General features: G+C 40.6%; 1 protein-coding gene across 4 annotated transcripts in view; it reads right to left on the bottom strand.

Annotated features, from left to right (window-relative positions):
* Nucleotides 1–22,353, bottom strand: part of ptdss2 (phosphatidylserine synthase 2) — a 112,252-nt gene that overhangs the window by 29,305 nt on the left and 60,594 nt on the right. For 2 of the 4 annotated variants that reach the window (XM_014123837.2, XM_014123838.2), the window contains exons 1-2: nt 20,026–20,144; nt 17,711–18,056 (exon numbers count right to left, since the gene is read on the bottom strand). In XM_014123837.2, coding sequence (XP_013979312.1) covers nt 17,711–17,952 — 242 coding nt within the window. In that variant the 5' untranslated portion in view covers nt 17,953–18,056; nt 20,026–20,144. Of the gene's footprint in view, nt 1–17,710; nt 18,057–19,812; nt 20,006–20,025; nt 20,145–22,353 lie in introns of those variants that run through there. The other 2 variants (XM_014123836.2, XM_045688018.1) reach the window with 2 other exon arrangements.

Here is a 22,353-nt window from a genome sequence, read left to right as displayed (position 1 = left end):
CAAGCCTATCAACTCCCAAGATTAGGCTGGTGTAACCGATGTGAAATGGCTAGCTAGTTAGCCGGTTGCACGCTAATAGCGTTTCAAATGTCACTCGCTCTGAGACTTGGAGTAGTTGTTTCCCTTCCTCTGCATGGGTAACGCTGCTTCGAGGGTGGCTGTTGTCGATGTGTTCCTGGTTTGAGCCCAGGTAGGAGCGAGGAGAGGGACGGAAGCTATACTGTTACACTGGCAATACTAAAGTGCCTATAAGAACATCCAATAGTCAAAGGTATATGAAATACAAATCGTATAGAGAGAAATAGTCCTATAATTCCTATAACCTAAAACTTCTTACCTGGGAATATTGAAGACTCATGTTAAAAGGAACCACCAGCTTTCATATGTTCTCATGTTCTGAGCAAGGCACTTAAACATTAGCTTTCTTACATGGCACATATTGCCCTTTTACTTTCTTCTCCAACACTTTGTTTTGCATTATTTAAACCAAATTGAACATGTTTCATTATTTATTTGAGGCTAAATTGATTTTATTGATGTATTATATTAAGTTAAAATAAGTGTTCATTCAGTATTGTTGTAATTGTCATTATTACAAAAAAATTTAAAAAAATAATTGGCCGATTAAAATCGGTAGCGGCTTTTTTGGCCCTCCAATAAATCGGTATCGGCGTTGAAAAATCATAATCGGTCAACCTCTAGTCAATATTAGTGAATGTGGCAGGGCTTGAAAACGAATAGACTACGAAGGGAAACCCAGCCGGGAGCTGCCCAGTGACACGAACCTACCAGACGAGCTAAATACGGCAATCAACACTGAAGCATGCATGAGAACACCAGCTGTTCCGGCCGACTGCGTGATCACGCTCTCCATAGCCGATGTGGGCAAGACCTTTAATCAGGTCAAAATTCAAAGCTGTGGGGCCAGACGGATTACCAGGACGTGTACTCAAAGCATGTGCGGACCAACTGGCATGTGTCTTCACTGACATTTTCAACCTCTCCCTGACCAAGTCTATAATACCTACATGTTTCAAGCAGACCACCATAGTCCATGTGCCCAAGGAAGCAAAGATAACCTGCCTAAATGATTACCGCCCTTGGCACTCACGTCGGTAGCCATGAAGTGCTTTGAAAAGCTGGTCATGGCTCACATCAACAGCATCCTCCCGGAACCCTAGACCCACTCCAATTCACATACCGCCTCAACAGATCCACAGATGAGGCAATCACACTCCACACTGCCCTTTCCCAGCTGGACAAAAGAAAACACCAATGTGAGAATGCTGTTTATTGACTACAGCTCAGCATTTCAACACCATAGTGACAACAAAACTCATCACTAAGCTAAGGACCCTTTGACCAAACACCTCCCTCTGCAACTGGATCCTAGACTTCCTGACGGGCCACCACCAGGTGGTAATGGTAGACAACTCTAATCCTCAACACTGGGGCCTCAGGGGTGAATGCTTAGTCCCCTCCCGTACTCCCTGATCACCCATGACTGCGTGGCCAAACATGACTCCAACACCATCATTAAGATTTCTGATGACACATCATTGGTAGGCCGGATTACCAACAATGATGACGGCCTGTAGGGAGGAGGTCAGAGACCTGCAGTGTGGTGCCAGGAAAACAACCTCTCTCACTCAACGTGAGCAAGACAAAGGAGCTGATCGTGGACCATAGGAAAAAGCGGGCCGAACAGGCCCACATTAACGTCAACAGGGCTGTAGTGTCCACATCACCAACAAACTAACGTGGTCCAAACACACCAAGAGAGTCGTGAAGAGGGCATGACAACGCCTTTTCCCCCTCAGGAGATTGAAAAGATTTGGCATGGGTCTCCAGATCCTCAAATAGTCCTACAGATGCACCAGAGAGCATCCTGACCGGTTGCATCCCCGCCTGTTATATCAACTTCTCGACATCTGACCATAAGGCGCTACAGAGGGTAGTGTGTACAGCCCAGTACATCACTGGGGCCAAGCTTCCTGCATTCCAGGACCTACAGTAGAAGTCAAAAGTTTGGACACCTCATTCAAGGGTTTTTCTTTACTTTTACTATTTTCTACATTGTATAATTATAGTGAAGACATCAAAACTATGAAATAACACATATGGAATCATGTAGTAACCCCAAAAAAATCTAAATATATTTTAGATTCTTGATGACAGCTTTGCACACTCTTGGCAATCTCTCAAACAGCTTCACCTGGAATGCTTTTCCAACAGTCTTGAAGGAGTTCCCACATATGCTGAGCACTTGTTGGCTGCTTTTCCTTCACTCTGCGGTCCAACTCATCCCAAACCATCTCAATTGGGTTGAGGTCGGGTGATTGTGGAGGCCAGGTCATCTGATGCAGCACGCCATCACTCTCTTTGGTCAAATAGCCCTTACCACAGTCTGGAGGTGTGTTTTGGGTCATTGTCCTGTTGAAAAACCAACAGTTACTTTACCTTTATTTAACTAGGAAAGTGAGTTAAAGAACAAATTCTTATTTTCAATGACGGCCTAGGAACAGTGGGTTAACTGCCTTGTTCAGGGGCAGAACGACAGATTTTTACCTTGTCAGCTCGGGGATTCGATCTTGCAACCTTTCGATTACTAGTCCAACGCTCTAACCACTAGGCTACCTGCCACTGTGGTATCTATGCTGGTTAAGTGTGCCTTGAATTCTAAATGAGTCGCTGAGTGTCACCAGCAAAGCACCCCCACACCTCTTCCATCTCAAATTTGTACTCATCAGACAAGGATAGATTTCCACTGGTCCATTGGTTGCGTTTCCTGGCCCAAGCCAGTCTTCTTATTATTGGTGTCCTTTAGTAGTGGTTTCTTTGCAGCAATTGGACCATGAAGACCTGATTCACACAGTCACCTCTGAACAGTTGATGAGGTGTGTCTTACCTGAACTCTGTGAAGCATTTATTTGGGCTGCAATTTCTGGAGGTGCGGGTAACTTTAATGAACTTTTCCTCTGCAGCAGAGGTGACTCTGGGTCTTCCTTTCTTGTGGCGGTCCTCATGAAAGCCAGTTTCAACATTGCGCTTGATGGTTTTTGCGACTACACTTGAAGAAACTTTCAAAGTTCTTGAAATGTCCCGGATTGACTGACCTTCATGTTTTAAAGTAATGATGGACTGTCGTTTCTCTTTGCTTATTTGAGTTGTTCTTGCCATAATATGGACTTGGTCTTTTACCAAATAGGGCCATCTTTTGTATACCCCCCACCCACCTTGTCACAACAGAACTGACTGGCTCAAATGCATTTAGGAGGAAAGAAATTCCACAAAATAACTTTTAACAAGGCACACCTGTTAATGGAAATGCATTCCAAGTGACTACCTCATGAAGCTGGTTTAGAAGAAATGCCAAGAGTGTGCAAAGCTGTCAAGGTAAAGGGTGGCTACTTTGAAGAAAGGCAAATATAAATATATTTTGATTAACACTTTTGGTTCCTACATGATTCAAAATGTGTTATTTCATAGTTTTGATGTCTTCACTATTATTCTACAATGTAGAACAATAGTAAAAATAAAGAAAAACACTTGAATGAGAAGGTGTCCAAACTTTTGACTGGTACTGTATATACCAACAAAAAAATTGTCAAAGACTCCAGTCACCCAAGTTGTAGGTGAACCGGAGGGCAAAGTCTAGGGCCAAAAGGCTCCTTAACAGCTTCTACCCCCAAGCCATAAGACTGCTGAACAATTAATCAAATAGCCACCGGACTATTTACATTGACTTACACACCCCCACACACACACACACACCCCCCCCCCAATTAGTTTTTTTACACTGCTGCTACTTGCTATTTACCATCTATGGATAGTCACTTTACCCCTACTTACATGTACAAATTACCTCGACTAACCTGTACCCCCGCACACTGACTCGGTACCCTGTATATAGCCTCGTTATTGTATTACTTTTAAAAAATGTTTACTTTAGTTTATTTGGTAAATATTTTCTTAACCAACAATGCAGTTCAAGAAGAGTTAAGGGCTTGCAATTAAGTATTTCACGATAAGGTCGTGACTGGCGCATGTGACAAATAAAGTTTGAGAGGCTATGATTTCAAAACTAAAAAGGCAGGTTTATACTACATCTATCGAAAGTTGTCACAGTGACATCATGAACATTATATTGTTGTCCGACAGCAAACTTGTCATTATGAAAAAGTATAAAACACAAAATAGCATAACCACAGTATTTTAACACTAATAAATCCACCTGTTTAAAAATGAATTTAGTATCTGTCAATCTAGCAAACCAGGCAACTAAAAGCAACTTTCAAAACAATGTTTTGGTTAGTTTCTAGCTTGTCAGCCAGATCAAAGAATTACAATATCATAAAGCTGATGTCTCCAATTTAGCTAATTTGTCTTGTTTATTACAGGAAAATAAATGTACAACATTATTTACAAGTTAATGGCGGGCCAATTACAGAAAAAAGCTTAAGATTGTGAGTGTGATGAAATAAAAGTAGGACATTCTACCGGAGAATATTAGAACTTGGACACTGTCTCATTGGCCTAACATTATATCCTAATTTGACTTTGGTGCAGGTCATGTTTTTCACATTAACGTCTCTGGTAAACACATACTATATCAAGTAAAATCAAAAGTTGATTTGTCACATACACAGGAACCCGAAGGTGTAGTGAACGGTTTACTTGCATGTAGAGTTTTGTTTAGACATGTAGCTGGCTAAAATTAGGCTATAACTAGCAATGCAAATGGATCTGAGATACAAATAATATTACCCCACAGATCATACAGGTAACGGTAGCTAGAAAGCTAGCTGGGTTAAGATTGCTAGCTAACAGTACGCTTTAACTTGAAACGACTGACAAAATTAGATAAGTATAATATCTTACACGGATAGACGCTTCTCCCTCTGTCACGGATGACCTTAGTTTGAAGATGTAATCCGGACACAGGTGATTTACACAATAGCCTTGTGTGTTCTGACTCCCTTTGCATTTTTGCAATCAAAACGGCAGAATTTTCTCCATCTCCTTGGCTATCATACAAAAAAATTCCACCGATTCCACTGATTTCAGAACTCGGTCCTCCAGAAAGTGACGAGCTAAATTTTTGCAGTTCTACTACATGATATCTTTCAAAAAAAATACCCATTAGAAAGGATGACCTACACATACTGACCAGCTCATGTTATAGACAGAAGTGTGATACATGGCATATCAATCCAAACTCATCTTTGCATGTCCAGTCAATGCATTCTCAGCCAATCATGGCTAGCGGGAAGATTCCTGTCTTTTTCCGTGACTAAATCAACTAGGCTCAATTAAAAAATGTAATTCATATTTCCAGATGGAATAAAAGTTTGTTATAAGGCACATGAAAGTTCATGTTCCAGAAGGCATTTCTGAAGAAAAAAAAAGTTTACATTCAAAATGGCTCTCCTGTGAAGTAGTGACACGCAACATATGCCTAGTTTCCTGAAATGGGTCACATTTACATAAGTAATCTGACCATTTACTCAGAACTTTGAAGAAGCACCTTTGGCAGCGATTACAGCCTTGAGTCTTCTTGGATATGACACTAAAAGCTTGGCACACCTGTAGTTGGGGAGTTTCTCCCATTCTTCTCTGCAGATCCTCTCAAGCTCCGTCAGGTTGGATGGGGAGCGTCTCCAGAGATGTTTGATTGGGTTCAAGTCCGGGCTCTGGCTAGGCCACTCAAGGACATTTAGCTCTCCACAAGATATCATGTAGTAGAACTGCAAATATTTAGCTCTCCACTTTCTGGAGGACCGAGATTTGAAATCAGTGGAATATTTTGTTCGGAAGCCGCTCCTGCATTGTCTTAGGGTCGTTGTCCTGTTGGAAGGTGAACCTTCGCCCCAGTTGGAGGTCTTCATCAATGATCTCTCAGTTCTTTGATCAGTTAATCTTTCCTGACTAGACTCCCAGTCCCTGCCACTGAAAAACATCCCACAGCATGATACTGCTACCACCATGCTTCACCATAGGGATGGTGCCAGGTTTCCTCCAGACGTGACGCTTGGCATTCAAGGCATTGCGTTAAATCAGACCAGAGAATTTGGTTTCTCATGGTTAAAGTCCTTTAGGTAGCTTTTGGCAAACTCCAAGCAGGCTATCATGTCCCTTTTACTGAGGAGTGGCTTCCGTCTGGCCACTCTACCACAAAGGCCTGATAGGTGGAGTGGTGCAGAGATGGGAGAAGGACAACCATCTCCACAGAGGAACTCTGAAGATACGTCAGATTGACCATTGGACTCTTGGTTATCTCCCTGACCAAAGTCCTTCTCCCCCGATTGCTCAGTTTGGCAGGGCAGCCAGCTCTAGGAAGCGTCTTGGTGGTTCCAAACTTCTTCCATTCAAGAATGGAGGCCACTGTGTTCTTGGGGACCTTAAATGATGCAGAAATGTTAAATGGTACCCTTCCCCAGAGCGGTGCCTCGACACAATCATGTCTCGTAGCTCTACGGACAATTCCTTCAACCTCATGGCTTGGTTTTTGCTCTGACGTGCACTGTCAACTGTGGGACCTTATTTAGACAGGTGTGCGCCTTTCCAAAATCATGTCCAATAAATGTACTTTACCACAGGTGGACCCCAATAAAATTGTAGAAACTGAAAGGATGATTAATTGAAAACAGGATGCACCTGAGCTCAATTTCAAGTCTTATAGCAAAGGGTCTGAATACTTATGTAAATAATGTATGTTTTTATATTTTTAATACATTTGCAAAAAATTTAAAAATATATGTTTTTGCTTTGTCATTATGGGGTATTGTATGTACAGTCGTGGCCAAAAGGTTTGAGAATGACACAAATATACATTTTCAAAGTCTGCTGCCTCAGTTTGTATGATGGCAATTTGCATATACTCCAGAATGTTACGAAGAGTGATTAGATGAATTGCAAAGTCCCTCTTTTCCATGCAAATGAACTGAATCCCAACAAAAACATTTCCACTGCATTTCAGCCCTGCCACAAAAGGACCAGCTGACATCATGTCAGTGATTCTCTCGTTAACACAGGTGTGAGTGTTGATGAGGACAAGGCTGGAGATCACTCTCTCATGCTGATTGAGTTCGAATAACAGACTGGAAGCTTGAAAAGGAGGGTGGTGCATGGAATCATTGTTCTTCCTCTGTCAACCATGGTTACCTGCAAGGAAACACGTGCCGTCATCATTGCTTTGCACACAAAAAAGCTTCACAGGAAAGGATATTGCTGCCAGTAAGATTGTACCTAAATCAACCATTTATCGGATCATCAAGAACTTCAAGGAGAGCAGTTAAATTGTTGTGAAGGCAGCTTCAGGGTGCCCAAGAAAGCCCAGCAAGCTCCTAAAGTTGATTCAGCTGCAGGATCGGAGCACCACCAGTACAGAGCTTGCTCAGGAATGGCAGCAGGCAGGTGTGAGTGCATCTGCACGCACAGTGAGGCGAAGACTTTTGGAGGATGGCCTGGTGTCAAGAAGGGCAGCAAAGAAGACACTTTTGTCCAGGAAAAACATCAGGGACAGACTGATTCTGCAAAAGGTACAGGGATTGGACTGCTGAGGACTGGGGTAAAGTCATTCCATCTGATGAATCCCCTTTCCGATTGTTTGGGGCATCCGGAAAAAAGCTTGCCCGGAGAAGACAAGGTGAGCGCTACTATCAGTCCTGTGTCATGCCAACAGTAAAGCATCCTGAGATCATTCATGTGTGGGTTGCTTCTCAGCCAAGGGAGTGGGCTCACTCACAATTTCGCCTAAGAACACAGCCATGAATAGTACCAACACATCCTCCAAGAGCAACTTCTCCCAACCATCCAGGAACAGTTTGGTGACGAACAATACCTTTTCCAGCATGATGGAGCACCTTGCCATAAGGCAAAAGTGATAACTAAGTGGCTCGGGGAACAAAACATTGATATTTTGGGTCCATGGCCAGGAAACTCCCCAGACATTAATCCCATTGAGAACTTGTGGTCAATCCTCAAGAGGCGGGTGGACAAACAAAACCCACAAATTCTGACAAACTCCAAGCATTGATTATGCAAGAATGGGCTACCATCAGTCAGGATGTGGCCCAGAAGGTAATTGACAGCAAGCCAGGGCAGATTGCAGAGGTCTTGAAAAAGAAGTGTCAACACTACAAATACTCTTTGCATCAACTTCATGCAATTGGCAATAAAACCCTATGACACTTGTGAAATGCTTGTAATTATACTTCAGTATTCCATAGTAACATCTGACAAAAATATCTAAAGACAGAGGCAGCAGACTTTCTGTAAATTATTATTTTTGTAATTCTCAAAACTTTTGGCCACAACTGTAGATTGATGAGGATTTTTTGGTGTGTAATCCATTTTAGAATAAGGCTGTAACGTAACAAAATGTGGAAAAGAGGAAGGGGTCTGAATACTTTACAAATGCACTGCATATCATAAGACGCCCATAAGTTTGAAAAGAAAATTGATCAGATTTTTAGGCCAAATCGCCCAGCCCTAGGTGAGCTAGTGAGTTTGTGAGAGACAGAGAGAAAAATAACAAACGATTTGGCTTTGGCAATATTTACAAAAATGTTCTATCAATAGAGTATCCTTGAATTGGAAATGTAAAGTGATAGAAGGAGGGGAGGGAAAGGGATAACGATAAATATACATGGAGCATGGAGGGGAGTAAAGAGAGCTGCCGCATGCCATAAAGAAGGTGTTGTATGCAGATCGCATAGGCCTGATATGACAAGATGGTGATGTTGAGTCATGGAGCGGGCATGTGGTTTTGTTGTTCTCCCTCTGTAATCCGTTTGGCAGGAGAGAGCCTCTTATATGACTCCTGCCTAACAACAAACCACTGGGGAGAAAAGCTTGCTGGGACATCCTTCCATGCAGGCACCAAACAAAGATCAGCACACTCCAATTGACTAGCTTTAAGGCCTAGCCTATCTCACAGTCCACTATTCACTTGGTAGTGTTGTGTCTTTGGCTATCATTAATGTGATGACGATAATTAATCGAATTGATAAAACAATGTTTCATTATAACAATGATTAAATTACTCATGTAACAATTAATACATAAGCAATCTTGGGGCACCAGGAAAAAGTTTGTTTCATGAGTTACCGTTTTCGAATTAACTCTAAAAGATCTCTCCTACAATTCAGCCATCAAGGCATTGTTATCTTCTATAAGTCTCATTTTGAATTTCGCGAAATCCTTGGATATCTGCAAGAACCCTAGCATAAATGAATCAGCGATACAAATTGGTTTAATTATTTATTTACTAGCTAACTAAATAATCACACAGAATTACATACACACAGTATAGTTATAGGTTACTAATCCAATGCAATGAAAGGTCCCTAGTGAACTAAACCGATATGACAGCTTGTAAAACCAAATTAAGAGAGAGGGCCATGTAAGAAAGAGCATGAGAAAAGACAAAGCACTTCACCATCATACATACAGCTGGTAACTATGCTCATGGAAATGCTAATACTTTGCACATGATCAGCCGCTCATTCGAAAGGAATTGCAATGTTTATACAGTGCCTTGCAAAACTATTCATCCCCCTTGGCGTTTTTCCTATTATTTTGTCACATTACAACCTGTAATTTAAATAGATTTTTATTTGGATTTCATGTAATGGACACACAAAATAGTCAAAATTGGTGAAGTGAAAAAAGTTATTCTAAAAAATAAAAAACTGAAAAGTGGTGCGTGCATATGTATTCACCCCCATTGCTATGAAGCTCCTCAATAAGATCTGGTGCAAACAATTACCTTCAGAAGTCACAGAATTAGTTAAATAATGTCCAACTGTGTGCAATCTAAGTGTCACATTATCTCATATACATATAAATAATATAGACCGCACACAGGTACAGTTGAAGTCAGAAGTTTACATACACCTTAGCCAAATACATTTCAACTCAGTTTCACAATTCCTGACATTTAATCATAGTAAAAATGTCCTGTCTTAGGTCGGTTAGGAACACCACTTTATTTTAAGTGAAATGTCAGAATAGTAGAGAATAATTTCTTTCATCACATTCCCAGTGGGTAAGAAGTTTACATACAGTACACTCAATTAGTATTTGGTAACATTGCCTTTAAATTGTTTAACTTGGATCAAACATCGTTTCGGGTAGCCTTCCACAATAAGTTGGGTGAATTTTGGCCCATTCCTCCTGACAGAGCAGGTGTAACTGAGTCAGGTTTGTAGGCCTCCTTGCTCACACACGCCTTTTCAGTTATGCCCACAAATGTCCTATAGGATTGAGGTCAGGGCTTTGTGATGGCCACTCCAATACCTTGACTTTGTTGTCCTTAAGCCATTTTGCCACAACTTTGGAAGTATGCTTGGGGTCATTGTCCATTTGCAAGACCCATTTGCGACCAAGCTTTAACTTACTGACTGATGTCTTGAGATGTTGCTTCAATATATATGCACATAATTTTCTACCTCATGATGCCATCTATTTTGTGAAGTGCACCACTCCTTCCTGCAGCAAAGCACCCCCACAACATGCTGCTGCCACCCCCTTGCTTCACGGTTGAGATGGTGTTCTTCCGCTTGCAAGCATCCCCATTTTTCCTCCAAACATAACAATGGTCATTTATGGCCAAACAGTTCTATTTTTGTTTCATCAGACCAGAGGACATTTCTCCAAAAAGTAAGATCTTTTTCCCATGTGCTGTTGCAAACCGTAGTATATCTTTTTTAATTCCGGTTTTGGAGCAGTGGCTTCTTCCTTGCTGAGCAGCCTTTCAGGTTATGTCGATATACAGTTGAAGTCAGAAGTTTACATACAGTTAGGTTGGAGTCATTAAAACTCATTTTTCAACCACTCCACAAATGTCTTGTTAACCTGTTGGGGATAGGGGGAAGTATTTGCACGGCTGGATAAAAAAACGTACCCGATTTAATCTGGTTACTACTCCTGCCCAGAAACTAGAATATGCATATAATTATTAGCTTTGGATAGAACACCCTAAAGTTTTTAAAACTGTTTGAATGGTGTCTGTAAGTATAACAGAACTCATATGGCAGGCAAAAACCTGAGAAGATTCCAAACAGGAAGTACCCTCTCTGACCATTCCTTGGGCTTCTTGCCTCTGTTTATTGAACATTTAGGATCTTTGCTGTAACGTGACACTTCCTACGGCTCCCATAGGCTCGCAGAACCCGGGAAAAAGCTGAATGATATCGAGGCAGCCCCTGGCTGAAACACATTAGCGCGTTTGGATAGTGGCCTGTCAGAGGACGATCAGACTGGGGCTCGTGCACGAGATGTTTTTATTTTCTCTCTCTTTGAACGAAAACCACCACTCCCGGTCGGAATATTAACGCTTTTTTACGAGAAAAATTGCATAAAAATTGATTTTAAACAGCGGTTGACATGCTTCGAAGTACGGTAATGGAATATTTAGAAATGTTTTGTCACGAAATGCGTCGTGCTCGTCACCCTTATTTACCCTTTCGGATAGTGTCTTGAACGCACGAACAAAACGCCGCTGTTTGGATATAACTATGGATTATTTTGAACCAAACCAACATTTGTTATTGAAGTAGAAGTCCTGGGAGTGCATTCTGACGAAGACAGCAAAGGTAATAACATTTTTCTTATAGTAAATCTGACTTTGGTGAGTGCTAAACTTGCTGGGTGTCTAAATAGCTAGCCCTGTGATGCCGGGCTATCTACTGAGAATATTGCAAAATGTGCTTTCACCGAAAAGCTATTTTAAAATCGGACATATCGAGTGCATAGAGGAGTTCTGTATCTATAATTCTTAAAATAATTATGTTTTTTGTGAACGTTTATCGTGAGTAATTTAGTAAATTCACCGGAAGTGTTCGGTGGGAATGCTAGTCACATGCTGTCCATGAATGTAAAAAGCTGGTTTTTGATATAAATAAGAACTTGATTGAACAAAACATGCATGTATTGTATAACATAATGTCCTAGGGGTGTCATCTGATGAAGATCATCAAAGGTTAGTGCTGCATTTAGCTGTGGTTTGGGTTTATGTGACATTATATGCTAGCTTGAAAAATGGGTGTCTGATTATTTCTGGCTGGGTACTCTGCTGACATAATCTAATGTTTTGCTTTCGTTGTAAAGCCTTTTTGAAATCGGACAGTGTGGTTAGATTAACGAGTGTCTTGTCTTTAAAATGGTGTAAAATAGTCATATGTTTGAGAAATTGAAGTAATAGCATTTCTAAGGTATTTGAATATCGCGCCACGGGATTACACTGGCTGTCGAGTAGGGGTTAACAAACTATAGTTTTGGCACACCGTTTAGGACATCTACTTTGTGCATGACACGTAATTTTTCTAACAATTGTTTACAGACAGACTTTTTCACTGTATAACAATTCCAGTAAGTTGACTGTGCCTTTAAACAGCTTGGAAAATTCCAGAAAATGATGTCATGGCTTTAGAAGCTTCCGACAGGCTAATTGACAACATTTGAGTCAATTGTAGGTGTACCTGTGGATGTATTTCAAGGCCTACCTTTAAACTCAGTGCCTCTTTGCTTGACATCAAGGGAAAATCAAAAGAAATCAGCCAAGACCTCAGAAGAAAACAAATGTAGACCTCCACAAGTCTGGTTCATCCTTGGGAGCAATTTCCAAACACCTGAAGGTACCATGTTCATCTGTACAAACAATAGTACGCAAATATAAACACCATGGGACCACGCAGCCGTTATACCACTCAGGAAGGAGACGCGTTCTGTCTCCTAGAGTAGAACATGCTTTGGTGCTAAAAGTGCAAATCAATCCCAGAACAACAGCCAAGGACCTTGTGAAGAAGCTGTAGGAAACAGGTACAAAAGTATCTATATCCACAGTAAAACGAGTCCTATAGCGACATAACCTGAAAGGCCGCTCAGCAAGGAAGAAGCCACTGCTCCAAAACCGCCATAAAAAAGCCAGACTACGGTTTGCAACTGCACACAGTGACAAAGATCGTACTTTTTGGAGAAATGTCCTCTGGTCTGATGAAACAAAAATAGAACTGTTTTGCCATAATGACTAGAGGCCAACCGATGATAATTTTTCAACGCCGATGTCGATTATTGAAGGACCAAAAAAAAAAAAAAACACGCTGCCGATTATTGAAGGACAAAAAAAAGCCGGTACCGATTAAATCAGACGAGAGAGAGAGAGATATATATATGACAATTACAACAATACTGAATGAACAATATACACTTATTTTAACTTAATATAATACATCAATAAAATCAATTTAGTCTCAAATAAATAATGAAACATGTTCAATTTGGTTTAAATAAAGCAAAAACAAAGTGTTGGTGAAGTAAAAGTGCAATATGTGCCATGTAAAAAAGCTAACGTTTAAGTTTCTTGCTCAGAACATATGAAAGCTGGTGGTTCCTTTTAACACGAGTCTTCAGTATACCCGGTAAGAAGTTTTGGCTGTAGTTATTATAGGACTATTTCTCTCTACACCATTTGTATTATATATATATATATATTTCATATACCTTGACTATTGGATGTTCTAATAGGTACTTTAGTATTGCCAGCCTAATCTCGGGAGTTGATAGGCTTGAAGTCAAACAGCGCAATGCATTGCGAAGAGCTGCTGGCAAACGCAGGAAAGTGCTGTTTGAATGAATGCTTACGAGCATGCTGCTGCCTACCACCGCTCAGTCAGACTGCTCTATCAAATCATAGACTTAATTATAACACAGAAATACGAGCCTTAGGTCATTAATATGGTCAAATGGAAACTATCCTTTCGAAAACAAAACGTTTATTCTTTCAGTGAAATACAGAACCGTTACGTATTTTATCTAACGGGTGGCATCCATAAGTCTAAATATTGCTGTTACATTGCACAACCTTCAATGTTATGTCATAATTAGTTTGCAACGAGCCAGGCAGCCCAAACTGTTGCATATACCCTGACTCTGCGTGCAATGAACACAAGAGAAGTGACACAATTTCCCTAGTTAATATTGCCTGCTAACATGAATTTCTTTTAAGTAAATATGCAGGTTTAAAAAAATAGACTTCTGTGTATTGATTTTAAGAAAGGTATTGATGTTTATGGTTAGGTACATTCGTGCAACGATTGCGGAAATAAAGCACAAATGCACTTTTGTTAAATCCTCCCCCGTTTGGCGAAGTTCTCGTTGAGAACTGTCTTCATACAGTTCTCAATGAGTCAGGCGGCCCAAACTGCTGCATATACCCTGACTCTGTTGCACAGAACGCAAGAGAAGTGACACAATTTCCCTAGTTAAAAGAAATTCATGTTAGCAGGCAATATTAACTAAATATGCAGGTTTAAAAATATATACTTGTGTATTGATTTTAAGAAAAGCGTTGATGTTTATGGTTAGGTACACCTTGGTGCAACGACAGTGCTTTTTTCGCAAATGCGCTTGTTAAATCACCCGTTTGGCGAAGTAGGCTGTGATTCAATGATAAATTAACAGAAACCGCATCGATTATATGCAACGCAGGACAAGCTAGATAAACTAGTAATATCATCAACCATGTGTAGTTAACTAGTGATTATGTTAAGATTGTTTTTTATGAGAAGTTTAATGCTAGCTAGCACCTTACCTTGGCTCCTTGCCGCACTCGCATAACAGGAAGTCAGCCTGCCACACAGTCTCCTCGTAGAGTGCAATGTAATCGGCCATAATCGGTGCCCAACAATGCCGATTACAAAAACTTGAAATCGGCCCTAACTAAATCGTCCATTCCGATGAATCAGTCGACCTCTAATAATGACCACTGTTATGTTTGGAGGAAAAAGGGGGATGCTTGCAAGCTGAAGAACACCATCCCAACCGTGAAGCATGGGGTGGCAGCATCATGTTGCGGGGGTGCTTTGCTGCAGGATGGACTGGTGCACTTCACAAAATAGATGGCATCATGAGGAAAGAAAATGTGAATATATTGAAGCAACATCTCACGACATCAGTCAGGAAGTTAAATCTTGGTTGAAAATGGGTCTACCAAATGTACAACGACCCCAAGCATACTTCCAAAGTTGAGCAAAATGGCTTAAGGACAACAAAGTCAAGACATTGGAGGGGCCATCACAATGCCCTGACCTCAATCCTACAGAAAATGTGTGGGCAGAACTGAAAAAGCATGCGCGAGCAAGGAGGCTTACAAACCTGACTCAGTTACACCAGCTCTGTCAGGAGGAATGGGGGAAGCTTGTGGAAGGCTACCCGAAACGTTTGACCCAAGTTAAACAATTTAAAGGCAATGCTACCAAATACTAATTGAGTTTATGTAAACTTCTGACCCACTGTGAATGTGATGAAAGAAATAAGAGCCAAAATAAATCACTTATTATCCTGACATTTCACATTCTTAAAATAAAGTGGTGAATCTAACTGACCAAAAAAGGGAATTTTTACTTGGATTAAATGTCAGGAATTGTGAAAGACTGAGTTTAAATGTATTTGGCTAATGTGCATGTAAACTTACGACTTCAACCGTGTGTGTGTGTGTGTGTGTGTGTGCGCGTACACACACACACACACACACACACACACACACACACACACACACACACACACACACACACACGTTCTGAAAGGCCCCAGAGTCTGCCACACCATTAAGCAAGGGACACCATGAAGCCCAAGGAGCTCTCTAAACAGGTCAGGGACAAAGTTTGAGAAGTACAGATCAAGGTTGGGTTACAAAAACAAATGTATTTGGCTAAGGTGTATGTAAACATATTGTTATTAAATGTATTATTCCCATGCATAACAGAGATATACAAAACACACCTTTTTCCATGACAGACTGACTAGGTGAAAGCTATGATCCCTTATTGATGTCAATTGTTAAATCCACTTCAAAATCAGTGTATATGAAGGGGAGGAGACAGGTTAAATAAAGTTTTTAAGCCTCGAGACAATTGAGACATGGATTGTGTATGTGTACCATTCAGAGGATGAATGGGCAAGACAAAATATTGAAGTGCCTTTGAACGGGGTATAGTAGTAGGTGCCAGGCATAGGGCGGTGACTATTACCGTCACACCGCCAGTCACGAGTCATGAAGGCAGTCAAATTCCATGTGACCGTTTAGTCACGGTAATCAGACTTCTCAAAGCTCGGATGCTGCCGATGGTCATTAGTAGCCTACCAAACTTGACAACTGCCTGGTACTCAGCACTCCATTGTCCCCCTAATCACTTTGACATCAATGTAAACGTAATCGAAAAGGCTATGCAATTGCATGAGAAAACAGAGTGATGGCTTCTATTAAAAAGAGGGTCCCATCAGAATTCTATAGGCTAGGCCTACTATATTGATTTCTCAACTTTCCTGATATTGAGCAAATATTAAATCACATTGCTTATCTTTACAACATGAGTATAGCCTACCTAGCAGGCATGAAAATTAACCACAAGAAAAGCATCCTCTATTCGCTATTTAAGTGCATAGATGACATGTATTTTTCCCCTGCCCCTGTTTCAAGACAGGTGCATGATAATAGTCCATTCTAAATGAAAACAAATTTTACACAGAGCTGAAGGATTTTCTAAATTAATAAAATGGGCAAATGTTGCACAATCCAGGTGTAGAGACTTACCCAGAAAGACTCACGGCTGTAATCACTGCCAAAGGTGCTTCTAAAAAGTATTGACTCACGGGTTTGAATACTTATCTAAATGAGATATTTTTGTATTTATGTTTTTAGACATTTTAGCAAATGTATTGAAAAGGATTTTCACTTTGTCATTATGGGGTATTGTGTGCAGATGGGGGTGAGAAAATAATCTATCAATTTTGAATTCAGGCTGTAACAACAAAATGTGGAATAATTCAAGGGGTATAAATACTTCCTGAATACACACGTTTACACTTATCATATGCTGCTGCAACGCCGTTCTTCATTTGACTCTCATCTATCCTGATGCCTCGTCACTTTACCCTGCCTTAATGTACAAATCTACCTCAAACACCTCATACCCCTGCACATTGATCTGGTACTCCCTGTATATAGCTCCATCTTGTGCATTTTATTCCTTGTGTTACTATTTACTTTTATTATAATTTATTTTACTCTGCATCATTGGGAAGGGCTCATAAGTATTTCACAGTTAAGTCTACACCCGTTTTATTCGGCGCATGTGACAAATATAATTTTATTTTAGATCCGAATCACATCTGTGAAAGAGCTGTTCATTTGGCTCTCTGATTTGCATACTGCTACTAATACTTTTTGAGCTCCAGACAACAATAAATCTGGAGATATCTTATAAAAACCTTATCTGAAGATGGTAATTCTTGACTGCAGGAACAATAGGTAGTCAGGAGAGAGCCTCATTCTGGTCCATATTCATTTTTACAAAGTGTTAAAAAAAAAAAGCTCTATTTTCTTTTATTGAACTCACATTTCACAATCTGAGATAATGGTAGGTAACTTTTTAGGCATGTCGCTTTTAGTTTAACAGAGACAAAAGATCTGTCTCACCAAAAATACTCAATGTCCATCACAAATACATGGGGGCATGAAAAACCTGTCTGAGCTTGTATTCCAGTGGCATGTGACAAATGTACAATTAACCTTGAATTCATAGCCCACATAAAAAGCAGAGCTGTCACTTTCTAAAGAGCCCCAGGCACTGTCACGTCATAGCCAACAATGATAGCCTTCAGTTTGGGAGAATAAAATGACCTGCCATTGATCAGCAGCACTCACCAGAAAAAGGTGTTGGTTCCGTCGTCGAATACTTCAGACTCCGTGTTTCGTCTAGAAAGGTTGTCTCGGGAGACTTGTTTAGCAGATTTGTGTTTGGTTGGAGTCGCCGGGGTCACTGCGTGGTGGGGAGAACCGGACACTGAAGGGTCAGATGAGCCATTATTGACCTGCTCCTCCGCAGCATTGGCAGGTCTGCCAGTGACAAGAGCCATGCTGCTCCTCTTCGAGTCAGGTTTGGTCATTGTGTTCTGAATCCCTAGGTTGAGTAGATGATATTCTCAGGAAATAGCTTTCTGTTATTTCACTGTGTGTCATCCAAAACAGCCCCTCCCAAGTCTGTCAGCATCTGAAGCGGGTTGAGATAGTAAAACACACCATTAATTGAAAAGCACATGTGAAGTTCATGGGAGCATGTTAAATCTGGTGTCAAATGAAAGTTAGGAGTCTATATTTGAGAAATTAAAGCATATAACCATTTCAAAGATTTTCCATCCTAAAAGTTAGGAATAAGCAAAGGCTTTGATTTCTGGACCGAGTTTGGGAAACCCTGCCATAGATTTCCAGTCAAGTCTGTGGTATCGGCTAATATGATAGCAGATACCATAATACTTTGAGTCATTGCACAAACGCTAGTTAGGATTGGCTCGCAAAACTACCACTAAGTTCCTTCATTACTGTACATAGAGACATTAAAATAGTATCCGTGAGTTCATCTGACTCTGGGGAAGTAGATAAAGGGGCCTCGTTGCCTAAATATCCCTTTAAATAGGTACTAGAAATACATCAAAACATAACAATGCTGAAGACCCCTGCCAACTAATAAGACTTATATTTAGTTATTGAGAAATTATTTGCCTTGTGTACGTTTAAGAAACTTTGCCCTGGACCTTAAAGGAATACTTCGGGATTTTGGCAATGAGGACCTTTATCTACTTCCTCACAGTCAGAAGAACTCATGGATACCATTTTATTTATCTGCGTGCAGTTTGAAGGAAGTTGCTAACTAGCACAATTGCTAACAAGCGATAGCACAATGACTGACAGTCTATATACCCATAGACTTCCATTCATTGCGCTGACGGTAGTTGGCATTGGCTCATGAAACTACCTGTAACTTCCGTCATACTGGACACAGATACATACAAATGGTATCCACGAGTTCATCGGACTCGTGAGGAGTAGATGAATGGCCTCAATGCCAAAATCCCGAAGTATCCCCTTTAATTCTGTTACCAAAAACCCACATATCTTTAAGATATTTTCTCATTTCTCTCCCTCACGCAGGGATGATAATGATAGTCTACCTTTACTTGTGTGAACTAAGACCTTCCAATTAGTTCGCGTTTTTACTGATAGCTATTAAGTGATTAAAACGTACAATTCTGTTACCAAATTGAATTACTGCAATTGAATTGGCTACAAAGGGAAACCATTATCACAAATACAGATATAAATTGAACCCGTTCCGAAATTAACCTGGGGCTTTCCCATCCGGACCCGATATAGACAAATGAACCTCCCCTGTTGTAATGGTGAGAGGATAGTATGTAATCGAACTGAGATTCACGATCGAGGGCTAGGGTAGGGACGTCCAATGGACCCCGGATAGCACTGGTCCTTCATGAATGACAGGTTAGAACACAGTGATACCGCGAGCTTTTTTCTCTCTAATTGACCTTGTAAATGCCCGGGCCAGACACTTCACGCCAACACGAAAAGCAAACTTCACACAACGTATACATTTATATCAACGCGATGACTTGCTACAAATGTTCCAATGTCTCAACGATTATGCTATAATAACGTTGTATTGATACATTGCTGAAGAAAAAAAAAACATCTCGCTAGCTAGCCATTTTCCACCCACCACAAATCTAATAAATGTATCACTTATTCCAACTGTTCATACACCGCAAATGTTATGTCACTGCAAATAAGATAGCTAAATACATCAGTTCAACGGCAGACTGTGGCTAACTGGATAGTTACATAAATGATAGTCATTACGCAATTTGCAAACCACTGATGATAGCCTATAAAACCAGACCCAGTGTCTACAGCTCTCCAAGTTAGCTACTGTAGCTAACGTTAGCTAATCCAACCTGGACACATGGGCATTCCGTCTATCGATCTAGAGTGATGACTGGCGAACAAAAAAAATGAAATGTGAGCGTCGTCAAATTCGCATATAATTGGCTTGTAAACGACGGGTTGATCACATAAAGCGACTCCCCTCTTAGGTTGTGCCCCACAAATACTTGTCTCTCCACGCAACGTCCAGTTTGTGGAAAAGCTACTGTTGCCACCTAACTTACCTGTAACGTTGCCTCGAAAATAATTTCAGGAGATGCGAACGAACATGTTGTGGTGGCCGCTTTTGTCGTCACTTCCTTCTAGATCAGCATACACATAATCCCATTGCGTCACCAAATTTGTCGTTTTCGTCATTTATTTTACTCAAATATAACTGTGCCACTGCACTGTGTCAAAGATTTTCTTTTGAATATTTATAGTGAATAAGAATATCTATATTACTGACATAGATCTATATAGATATTGATTTTCTAATCTGTATAAGTAAAGACTATCAAATATATTATATAGCTCATAGCTTCACCAATACTCTTTTTATGTGATTCATAATTTCAGGTTCAAACATCTCCCCCATGGTTTCTCTTTTGAACATTTGAAGAGTGTTCAGATGTATTCTGGAGAAAAGACAGGTTACAATTAATGCAGAATAGGTCTGTCTTTATTTCTTGTGAATACAATTAAGGGCAGGCAACAATACAACTGAATAGCCAAAAGCTATTTGAAATTAACCCAAATGTTATTGATTCCCCTTTAGCCTATAGCCTAAAACAGATTAAGCGCCTCAAAATCAGTCTGTCTTCTTTTATACTTAGTCACTCCACCTCACTCCATGACATGTCTTGGGCTAAAGTGTTAAAAACTTTTCTAAAAGTTATAGATCTTGTCATGAGTGATCTTTGACTGAATGTGTAGATAGCACAAGGTTATCATAGCGAACATCTGTTCACCAGACTGAATATGGAATATCCTACAGAAATCCTGGCAAAAATCTCCAAAAAGTGTCACACCATCTATATCTTCCTTTTGTGTGGATTCAAACAAGCACTGATGAGCTGGAGATTTAACACAAAGGTCATTTACCCACTGCACAGTCCAACTGGCTGACCCAACCACTAACACTATTGGCTCTTCTCTTAGTTTTATTTGATAATAGCCTGATAGATGGTCAATCTATAATGTAGCCTATCTTTTGATCCATACAGTTTTGCAATATCATATGAATTCAAACGTTTTTTTGTTTTGTTTGCCTTGCGGTCCCAGAATAAATGAATGAGGTACTAATATGAGGTCTCCAAAGTCTACGTAAAACAAACCAAATAGAAATAGAAGACCTGAGCAAATATGATCTTTGGCAGAGGGCCAGTGTGAGGGGATTTCTTCAGTGCAACACAGAAAGCAAACTTTCCCAACACAATTACGTCCACACAGTTTCTTTGAGTTAATGTATAACTGGAGTTAATCTCCAGCTATTCTCGTGTAGCCATACCTCCTAGTGGTGCATGGGTCAGCTGTTTGTTCACCTGCAGCTGCCCACAATTGCTAATAACCCATCCACAACCACCGGACTATATGTGATCAAGTGAAAATCTGAGGCTCACACCCGACCCGCTAATATAGAAAAAATGCTGTAGGCTACAGTCAGAGACAGCGGAACGTTTTTTTGACAGGAGGTGCAGGATATTTTTTTTGCTGATTTAGATATGTTTCTGCCTATAAATTCCGACATTTTGGTAGCTTATTTGTTCATCAACTTGTCTATCGTTCAGCCTGGTCTCGTATAACATAAACGTCTAGCAACCCAAAGGTTGCATGCTCAAATCTTGGACCACTTTCAAATTTTAGCTTATTACCAAAAAAATTACTTTGCAACTACTTACTACTTTTTCTAGCTACTTTTCAACTACTTAGCATATAAGCTAACCCTTCCCCTAACCTTAACCCTTTAACCTAAATCCTAACGTTAACCCAGGGCTTGCAAACTATTACAGACTACAAAGGGAAGCACAGCCGAGAGCTGCCCCGTGACACGAGCCTACCAGATGAGCTAAATTACTTCTACGCTCGCTTCGAGGCAAGTAACACTGAAACATGCATGAGAGCATCAGCTGTTCCGGATGACTGTGTGATCACGCTCTCTGCAGCTGATGTGAGTAAGACCTTTAAACAGGTCAACATTCATAAGGCCGCAGGGCCAGACGGATTACCAGGATGTGTACTCCGAGCATGTGCTGACTAACTGGCAAGTGTCTTCACTGACATTTTCAACCTCTCCCTGTCTGAGTCTGTAACACCAACATGTTTCAAGCAGACCACCATAATCCCTGTGCCCAAGAACACTAAGCTAACCTGCCCAAATTACTACCGACTCGTAGCACTCACGTTGGTAGCCATAAGTGCTTTGAAAGGCTGGTCATGGCTCACATCAACACCATTATCCCAGAAACCCTTGACCCACTCCGATTTGCATACCGCCCCAACAGATCCACAGATGATGCAATCTCTATTGCACCACACACTACCCTTTCACACCTGGACAAAAGGAACACCTA

This window comes from Salmo salar, chromosome ssa10, assembly GCF_905237065.1.
Source record: "Salmo salar chromosome ssa10, Ssal_v3.1, whole genome shotgun sequence".
NCBI classification, from domain to species: domain Eukaryota; kingdom Metazoa; phylum Chordata; class Actinopteri; order Salmoniformes; family Salmonidae; genus Salmo; species Salmo salar.
Note: the sequence above shows the minus strand (reverse complement) of the source record. Positions and strands in the feature narration are given on the sequence as shown.